Below are 10,678 nucleotides of genomic sequence, written 5' to 3' on the forward strand. Positions count from 1 at the left end.
CACCTTACAAGATGTACAGCGCATTGCTCAGTTTTTTCTTCTATTTTTTTTAAGGTAACCATCTTTATTTTATACCCCTGCATTGTTATGAACATTGACCCGCCATCACCACACCCATATCACTGCAGTTCTTACTCATGCGATGAATTTAATTTTAAATTAGCCCCCAGAAGTTATGTTCATTCCTACATTTCAACATTAGATCTATTTCTATAAATTTCGATGACTTTATTTCATTTTTAAATTTAACTTCCCTTTTATTGGCCTCAGTGAAACTTGGTTAAACTCTAATTCAAATTTTACAATATACCAAACTATAATCTAATCACTTGTAACAGAGAAGGCTCACAAGGTGGGGGAGTTGCGCTATATATTCACAACTCTTTGTCTTCTAAGTGCATTATCGCCTTTAAAATTATGCACTGTGAATCAATTTTTGTGGAAACTAAAATACTAAACTCATCATTGGTGTTAATTACCGTAGGCCTAACATCCCATATCATGAATACCTTGACAATTTAGAGACATGCCTTAACCAGCTGTACACTAATGGTAAGCATTGGTGACGTGAACATTGATATTTCAGTTAACTTTACGTCTGCTACCAATTATCTCAACCTCCTCAGTACATATAACTTCGCTAAAATTATTACAACACCTACAAGGGTTGCTGGTATTTCACATACAACCATCGACCATCTAGTAACTAATATCTTTGAATGTGGTAGTAGTATACACTCTGATATCACCGATCATTTTCCCATTTTTGGCATAATTAATTAAGACCCTTGCTCATGTTTTCATGCAAGAAAATACTATATATAAATACGATTTTTATAATTACAACGTTGACGCTTTTTTAGCTGACTTGAATAAAAATTCCTGGCAAAAGGTGTATGATTGTGGCGACCCAAATATGGCATACACACAATTTTATGACATCTTCTCGAACGTCTCATCAGGACATCTCAAGTTTAAGAAAATCCAGAAGAGGAGTTCGGCTCGTAAGCCTTGGTTGACCAAAGGGCTAATTAAATCTATTAACAAAAAACGTAGTTAATTTTACAAAATAAAAAAGAACCCCCAAAATCTTCAAAATTCAAATAATTATAAATCGTACAGTTACTTACTTACTAAGCTGCTCAAGTCAGCCAAAAAACGCATTACTCAAGTAAATTTTCACTTCCTCACGGCAATTTCAATAAACCGTGGAAAATCATTTACGACACACTGAAGAAAAGTAAAGGTATTTCCACCCTAATTAAATTAAATTCAGCAGATGGTATGCCCCTGATCAGTAGTGCTGATATTGGTGAGGAATTTAATTATTTCATAACCAATGTTGGTCATAACCTCGCAGCTAATATAACTAATGCTGATGATTTTATAAACTATCTTAACAATAATCAAATTAATTCTTTCTTTTTTCGCCCTGTTGACATTTGAAATCATTAAATTGGACCCAAATAAACCTGTTGGTCAGGATAAAATCAACCGCAAAACAATAATTCATTCAGCCAATAGTATTGCCTACATTATAAATTGTTCACTGAGACAAGGTATTTTTCCTGATCCACTGAAAATTGCTAAAATAATTCCTATTTTCAAAAATGGTTCCGCAACCGGGGCCAGTAATTATCGTCCGATTTCAATCCTTCCAGTTATTAATAAGGTGTTTGAATCTTTTGTTAATAAACAATTCATTAACTTCCTTGATAAATATGACATACTTTCATGCAAACAGTTGGGTTTTCGGAGAAACATAGTACCAAACTCGCCATAGCTGACCTGGTAACAAGCATTGCTGATAACAAGGACAAGGGTTACATCACTGTCAGAATTGTCATTGATCTTAAAAAAGCTTTCGACAATATTAATCACAAAATCCTTCTCCATAAACATGCTAATTGTGGTATCAGAAGACTCTCGCTACAGTGGTTCAAAAATTACCGTTCAGATCGCCAGCATTGTGTCCAAATTAATAATTCGCTCTCCTCATACAATAATATGAAATGCGGAGTTCCACAAGGATCGATTCTTTGCCCTATTTCATTCTCCATCTATATTAATGATATATCCATCATTACTCAAACCAGTTCTGCTTCTCCAATAGAAAGTTGTTCGTTTAATTACTTTTTCTCATTTTCATGCCCATACAGCTTCCATATTTCAACAACTTTGGCTTTTAGATGTGTATAAACTTTGCAAGCTTCAAACTTCCCTTTTTGTATTTGACTTAAAACATAACCATTTTACACATAAAATGAATTACCTTGAACCCATGCCCCATGATTACCCAACCTGCCTAGCAACAAGCGACAATTATTATATTCCCAAAATGAATCAAAATGCTCTAAAATACACAGCAGCAAAACATTAGAACTCTCTCCCCACAGAAGTACAACATGAAACAGGCAGATATAGTTTCAAATCCACATTAATATCCCACCTCCTTGTAAATAATTAGTATTTTTTTATGTCGTTATACTTCAACCTGATTTGATTCAAGTTGTTTTTAATTTGATTCGAATTGATTTTAAATTTGATTTGCTTAAATTTTGTTTGATTTAATTTATTTTAACTTCTTTTTCACTGGCATTCTATTCATTGTTACGATATTATATTATTATTACAATGTATTATTATTTGTCAACTGTTTCTTATCAATAATATTGACAAATAATTTTTGTTATTTATTAGGCAGACGTTTTTTTTCAATTTTTAACTTTGCAATTATTGTTATGTAAGCAGTGCCTCCATGTACATATTATTTATTGATTTATATTATCTCTTGCTAGTTTGCTAACTATAAAATGGGTCACTGACTAGACTAGTTCAATGATCCCCACCACAAATTTCTTATTTTTATTTTTTTATTTATTGTGAAATAAACTTATTCATAATGATATGGGATAACAAAAAATATATATATCAGTGCAGGAGAAAATGGCAAACCTCTGTTTAAGACAGGATGTGCATTTTATCTTTGTTGTGCCATGTCTTTCGAACAAAACCTATAAGCATCACACACTGACGCAAATTGGCAAACCTCAGATTAAGACAGGATGTGCATATATTTTGTTTTGTTTAGTTGAGTAGTGTTGATTTGTGTTCGCATACAAACAGTGGTGTCTGACAAAAACACAAAGAATTAGAACGCTGGCGTCAGAATCTACAACCTAATGAGCTTCACACTTCCATGAATTTGAATTCTCCACAGTTCCCCAGAGAATTGAGAACGCCACTGTCATGCTCTCAGCTTTTTCACGGCGTCAGAGGAAAAGCAGTACACCAAACCAAACGCACGGCCCAGAAAATGCGGACACATTTATTTTCTCAGCGAGTGTGACTTCCTAGCAAATAATGGTCTTAAGGACAAAGGCCCAAAAGATTGTCAACATTCTTGATAAGGATCCCTTGACCGAACACAGGCCACGATAAGTGCAGCGACCCCAACACCATATACAAGAGAACTGACTACAAAACGCCCGAAATATGATGGCATTCTATTGCAGTCATCAGAAACATATCAAAATAGAGATAGGACAATTACAGCAACATGATATATCATGTGAGATCTATCATGGCACTTTAATTTCTGATGGATGAATATAAGATTTCACACAATGAAGCGCCATATTATCTATCCGACCACATTACTATTCCAGTTCCAGTTACGAAAACTCGTTCTTCGTCCACTATGGGGTTATTTGAACCCCATTATAACGAAGAGCATTAAGGAAAGAGGGCGTTTTAGGTTGCTGCACTCAGGCTCAGGAACGTACTTCCCTGAGTTCTTTGCTTTGCACTCACGTTGCCTGTTTTCAAGTCTCAGCTAAAAAAACCCATAGTGCATCAGTACAATGCATCAGTTCAATAATAATAATAAGTGGTTTTATATGACAAAATATAACCTACAACTTCGGGAGAGTTGCTTCGAAGTCGCCAAAATGCTTAATTTTTGCATGGAAATTTAATAAAGAGACACACGACTATCATCTACAATGGCTGCAAAGATGTATAGGAATTAAGAAAAGTGACACCACAGTATCCTCTACATCATTGTGCATGGAGAGTTTTAAAAGTGAATAGAGACAACGGGACAACTATATACAACATCAAGTCACAAAGATTGTTGGGACATTGCAACAATTAATTACCACGTCGCCTGTTCCAAGGGTACATATGAAAATGTTTTGAGGCAACAGATATTTATTCACTATGTCCGGAGAAATTGCATGGTTATTTATATCAGTATCGTCTACAATGTCCGAAGAGTTGCATAATACAATGGCTTTGCATTTTAAATAATTCTGCTCCAATTTATTTATGTGACTTGGTTGACCGTTATGAACCCGATCATAGTGGCTTCAAGTCATCTAACACTGATCTTTTTTTTATTGAAAAGAAAAGATTAAAAATGTACCACAAAAACATATGGTTGGCGTTCTTTTATTGTTATTATGCTTTTAGACACCAAAGGATGATTTAAAACGTCTGGAGAATTTAATATAAATTATCAGGAGCTGCATGAAAGTACTTTCAGGCACCAGGATATCATACAACTTCATAAAGTGCATTGAGACACCTGAATATCGTTAACGGATTATTGAAACATAGTAAAACCAATTTGCGAACCAGATTTATGCTGATGAGAGAACTACATTAATTACCAAACTAAATTAATATAACTATTTATTTATTTATTTATTTATTTATTTATTTATTTATTTATTTATTTATTTATTTATTTATTTATTTATTTATTTATTTATTTATTTATTTATTTATTTATTTATTTATTTATTTATTTATTTATTTATTTGATTAGCCTTTGTGTTGATACGGCAAAGTGAGTCGGTGTCATGTACTTCCCGAAAGATAAACTATTTGTTTTCATTCGCTGTACATTAATCTATAACCTCAGATCAGGAATGGTCGGTTTGTCCATTTAATCAAATAACATATTTTTTTATAAAAGCGCAATTACTGTTGAACGCACTCTAAGAGGCAAAACAAGTTCTGTGATTCTAAGTGGAAATTGATGGAGCAGTGGTGCACGCAAAGACAACGGTACCTTACATTATATTTTGTCTATGTTTGAAGAAACTAAACTAGTAATATGCAAGTGAAGAAATACACAAACGCTATAGTACCCATATCATGACCTTTTATTGCAAGTTCGGCGTTAAATATACCTTTGACACATCGTTATATTATAATGTTAGCTGAAGCATAATAAACAACAATTCAATGCTTTTCGAAAGCGACCCAAAGCTCAGTACCCAACTAAATTAAACATGGTAAATGATAGAGAGGCATGCTCATTATATGTTGATGCATAGCTCGTCGGAATAAGGACAGTGCTATTCACATCTGAAACAAAAACAAAACAATATTTAAATTCCATTTGTGATCTGGTTCGTTTATACCTTGTCATGTGACTAAAACAATATTAATAGCTTTACTGGCATATGTGTACTATTGTGTAGACATATTTAGCATATCAGCTTCACAAAACTGTACTGAACATAATATCTAATTGTCAACTACTCTGGCAATTCTTAAAAACGTATACTCAACAATAACTTGTGAAATATGCTGTAACTGTGTCTATTGAACCACAAATAACACTAATTTCTTTAATAATTGGTCAACCAACTTACTTTTTCCAATCTACTTTCCAGCTTTCTCCAAACTCAGTAGCATTGTGGATTACATCACCACCAGGTTTTAGGAAGTCATTACGAGTGTCACCATCAGCATCTCCAAGAAGTCCACATAGATGACCACGGTAGTCAGATCCAGATAACGATACTCTTAAGCTGTGCTTCTTCAATATCCAAGACAGAGTGAATGTGGTATCTTTTGAGGTGAAGGTCATTGTTATTGTGTTATCGTATTCTTGAACGTGTATTGCTTTTGCATCAGTTATATGTCCTTTAGTGTTTCCCTGGAATATAAATATAACAGTTTCTGAAAATTTAAGATGCACCCGCAATTTGTATAATCACTCAAGTTGTCATAAGATACTGTGTAAAGATTATAAGCAATCCTATCCAACAGAAGCACAAATTTCTGAATCTTTTTAAATATGGTAATTGTTCTGAGTTTTTACAACAATGAAAAGAGATTGTCATGCACTATTTTGTGAGCAAATCACTTACTGTAACGACGTCCAATCCATTAATAATAACAAAGTCACCGTCAACTGTTACATTAACAGAAACAGCTCGCGTTCTCACTTGTTCAAATGTACTGTCTTCCCTAGGCTCAAACTCAGCTGTTACTTCGAAGGCAGGATTTGTTGAGCAGTCTTTAAAAAGAGTATACCAGCATGTGCCTTGGAAACTATATGGGCGACCGTCAAAAGACGTCATATGTGGATCACCTGATACGCCTGGCTCTGGCACTGGCTCTGGCTCTGGCTCTGTGGCTATGATAAAAAAGACGATTGGGTTCACATGGGCAAATTGTATTATATCTCTAGATAGCATGTGTATGCATAAAGAGTATGGAGGGATTATCGTAAGGATTAAAAGACTGTGCATTTCCGGTCAATGGGCGCCGCCATTTTGTTTATTGCTTTACATGTTATGCAAAGCAAAACATTCATGATGAAACATCTTCAAATTGCATAATCCCACCTGTAATCATCTTGTCTGCAAGTGAATTAATGTTAATTAGCTGACGTTTCCTAAATAGTGAATCAGCTGCGTGGCAAGACTACTTAATTAAAACAACAAGACATTTAACCAAACTTCATGTTATTGGTCGACCATTTGAAATCATGGTGTGGAAGGGATTTGCCTAAAAATATTGCAAGGTGGTAGTCACGAAACCCAAAACACCGAAAAATAATCCAAAATGCCTCGTGATTTTATTTTCACTTTTAATAGTATTGTTTATCAACCCGTTTTTCAAACACTTCTCTAGCCACACGATGGGCAAATAAAGTGTGTGAGAATCTATTTTTTACAACATCTATCATAAAAACCACACCACAATGACGTCCCTACCACAATTTAGCGTGACTCCTCCTTGGAGTGATTTGCAACCGATAGAATCTCGCGTTCTAATGCACAGCTGAATATTGCTGATTTAGTGTACCATCCCTCATTGCAATGACGAGAATGTAATTATATCATTTATATTTGATGAAACTGAGTTTACTTACAGAAACGCACAGCCGGTATTACTTCCGGGGGGATACACCCAATTTTGGTAACTCAGAGCTGCACCTGTCCCGCACCTCCACTTTCCGCTGGAATATCTGACACCAATCCAAGCTGTTTAGGAATAATCACATACAACAAAATGTTCGATGATCAATACCGAATTTAAAACCTCCATGAAAAACAAAATACTGAATGATACAATATGAAAATATAAGTCATCTTACGAGTTTACGTAAATGTTGATTTCTTGTCATTACAATCGCACCATCAAATATCCATTATAAATCTGAATAGGCATTTATTACCGTACCTTTTGGAATAACAGCCGGTGGAGGGAATTGGGATGCTAAATATGCTTCTAGGTCATTCTGTTCTGCCTCTGAGCAAAGCTGAACAATCACTTTGCCAATGTTTTCACACGCTGTTACCGCACCTGAATAACTCACGAATCCACTCACATATTCATAGTCAACTAGAATAACGATTAAGTATGCATATTAGTCAATATTATAGCATATGCTAATGTTATCTAGTAACGGGATTACACATTGCTGAAAATCCGCTACAGTTAACGCCATATTCAAATCCTGATATCACATGCAATACCTCAGGATAGACTCTAAAATATTATTAGCACCGACAAAGTAATAAAATACACTACAACTGTTCGTATTGAAGATTTATCAATTTGATATTCGGCACAATTGCAGCAATTTAATCTCTAAAAACAGAAGCATGACTCGTAAGCAGTTGTACGCTTCAGAAAACGTACTTTTATTTGCATATGGTTGCCATGACATCCATGAATAGATGGTAATAAGTCTTAGGCCCAATGGCGTCATCCGATAGTGAAGGCAGTCACTTTTTTCATGAAAAACGGACATATATTGTGATTGAGACCCTATAGTTTTTTTGTTTATTTCTTTTTTGTTATTTGACGCGGATGGCGCTATTACGATATTCATGGTTAATGATTATTCAAATGAAGTCCGCTGCATGGTGTAGTATGCTGCATCAGCATATAACTTTCTTTTAAAAGCCGCTTATGGCGTGGCTTAGTCTTTTATATTCTGACGGAACAGCTATTGAGTGTTTGTTGTTCAGCTAGCAACTTATCATTCTGATCTGTGCCACTGTATGTAAATAATTGTGGTTTCATTATTTCTGAGTTTGAATATGCAATTTGTTTCTGTTCACTGATACATGGTTAATTAATATGGTTCCACGTCGTGCCTTACGAGATGCACAATAAGAACTGTTACAATTGTAAATTTATTGTTTTAATTTATGTTTATTAAATAATTTTGGAATAGATTTTAGGCATCTTTGTTAATATATATAGTGCACTGACCGAAGGAAAATTAAAATGACCTCAATGGACTGAGTATCTAATGCACCAGTAGGCCTTTCTCAATACACAGTGTTGACTGCATTGAACGGCATATACCGGTATATGGATTTAGGGAACAGCGGTAACACGTAACAACCATTATAGGTTAGATAAATAAATAGCAAATACGATTAATAATTACCTGCTCTCTTTTCAATCGATCTCTGTGAAATAAAAAAACACAGAAATAGTAGTAATTCTAATTGGCATTCCATGAAATTGTGTTAAAAACAATAAAAAAATAAACAGTTATTATTGAACTAACCACTGTAATATTAGTCAAAATGTTCCGTAATCGCATTTAAAAAACAATTGTATTAAAATATTATAGCTGCTGTTTTTTATCATGATAGATTTGTATCATTTTTGCAAACATTACAAGCTATACACTTGGTGCAACACGGGCGTTCCTTCATCTTTATAAATATTTATAAAGTTCAGAATTGAAACTGAAACGAGAGGTTTCTATTGGCCGATTAAAGAACATTGATACTTTTTCAAATATCTGACACCAAAATCCAAGCTGTCTGGAAACAATCGCATCCACAAAAATCGGTGATTAAAATCTTCATGAAAAACAAAATTGGTTATGTATAAAAATGAAGGAATGATTTTGTTTCGCCAAGAGTTTTCGAACAGGGTACCAATACCTGAATAAAGAGAAATAAGCTAAAAATGTTTGATTTGAGGTCAAACCAGAGCACACGACATCAATGACAAGTTAGTTATCTTAACATTTCTACACATATTTTGTCATAAACAATACAAAAAATATACAGAAGTTTAGATATAGCAGGACAAGGTACAAGCATAAATAAGCATGAACCGTAATAGTAGTTTATAAATAAATAAACGCTGCTCGGACTGATAAATATGATATATAGAAGATAATATTTGGTAATCGTAGTCCTAAATAACTATTAAAAATAGCTAGACGTTTCGAGCAATGGCTCTTTATCGATAGCAGGGAAGAAAGTGTTGCTGTACGTTATAACACTTTCTTCCCTGCTATCGATAAAGAGCCATTGCTCGAAACGTCTAGCTATTTTAATAGTTATTTAGGACTACGATTACCAAATATTATCTTCTATATATTATAAATAAGCATGGATTAGTGAAAGCAAAAAGGACCTAGTCACAAACTTCAGAGGACAAAAAAATCACACATAAACATGCTATTGTTTTCACAAACGCTGTGGAATTCAAGGTTATTTTAAGTAGCTTGATTGTTTAATATGTTTCACAATTTCGTATTACGTAAATTATTGAACATGGGCCATTGTGACTGACAGCAGAATCCTGAGTGAACACTTGTCGTTGGGTAATGCAACAGTGTATTGCAGCAATGCATTACTGAGTGGCGGGAGTGCGTTTGAAATGAGTGAGCTTCCACAATCCTACGCCATATAATAGTGAGAATACTATCCAACCCGTAGCGATGTTTTTGTTATATGATAATTCCCTATGCTATATTTATTAATTAGCAAGCTCTGATTTTGGTGTAAAGTTACTCTATTTTTGCGTCAGACTATATGGGGGGGGGGCAGTCTACTCTGTATTATAATCTCGGAGAGTTTATTTATTCTATTTGGTTGAGCAATTAATGTAACCATGTTGTCGCAGTATGGGTAGTGTGGGTGACGGTGAAATTATCATTTACCTGAAAGTTGAAAAGTAAAAATTTTCGTTCACTCGCAACACGCTTTTTAAGGATCACTAGTGACTGGTGGTTGTGAAACGAGCTTTGCTCACAAATAGAAACTAAATTGAAAATGTAGAAAGAGCTTCCATTTTCGGTTGTCTCATAGCGTCACGAGACCGGATTACACGAGGCTTGTAATATAAAAACATATTCAGCAGCTCGAACGTCCGGTTTCCCGCAGCGTTGCCAGATGCGCAATGGGACATTTATGGCAACGGTAATTATGCTATAGAGAGACCTGAAATCCGCAGCTCTTAGATGAACATTACACACCTGTATGAAATAGGATAACTGAACGAAATATTCATTGTAAACTTACCTTCGTCACCTCTGCTACAGCAAAACTGCCAACAGCGAGTATTATCAATAAGCGCAACATTCTTCTTATCCTCGAGAAACGTATTCTTC

At 34.6% G+C, this 10,678-nt stretch overlaps 1 protein-coding gene across 2 annotated transcripts; it reads right to left on the reverse strand.

Moving 5' to 3' along the window:
- Nucleotides 1-5,148: 5,148 nt before the first annotated feature.
- LOC102802914 (BMP-binding endothelial regulator protein-like) lies at nt 5,149-10,678 on the reverse strand. Of its 2 annotated transcripts, XM_006812113.3 has the most exons (5): nt 10,590-10,678; nt 8,711-8,732; nt 7,489-7,650; nt 7,178-7,289; nt 6,248-6,436 (listed from the first exon to the last, which is right to left on the reverse strand). In XM_006812113.3, the coding sequence occupies exons 1-5, from the start codon at nt 10,647-10,649 to the stop codon at nt 6,388-6,390; spliced, it is 405 nt and encodes a 134-aa protein (XP_006812176.1). In that variant the 5' UTR covers nt 10,650-10,678; the 3' UTR covers nt 6,248-6,387. The 2 variants fall into 2 exon arrangements, with proteins under 2 accessions (XP_006812190.1, XP_006812176.1); XM_006812127.3 differs by lacking the exons at nt 7,489-7,650; nt 8,711-8,732; nt 10,590-10,678 and adding exons at nt 5,149-5,376; nt 5,667-5,953 and having other exon boundaries at nt 6,168-6,436; nt 7,178-7,280.

The sequence above is a fragment of the Saccoglossus kowalevskii genome, chromosome 5 (assembly GCF_978046115.1).
Source record: "Saccoglossus kowalevskii chromosome 5, keSacKowa6.1, whole genome shotgun sequence".
Classification (NCBI taxonomy): Eukaryota; Metazoa; Hemichordata; class Enteropneusta; family Harrimaniidae; genus Saccoglossus; species Saccoglossus kowalevskii.

What these genes read in the sequence shown, in the direction of transcription:
- LOC102802914 (XM_006812127.3), bottom strand. Translation starts at nt 6,380, where the DNA reads ATGACGTCTTTTGACGGTCGCCCATATAGTTTCCAAGGCACATGCTGG. An exon ending in ATGGATTGGACGTCGTTACA is followed by an intron (nt 5,954 to 6,167) that starts GTAAGTGATTTG and finishes TTTATATTCCAG; the next exon opens with GGAAACACTAAAGGACATAT.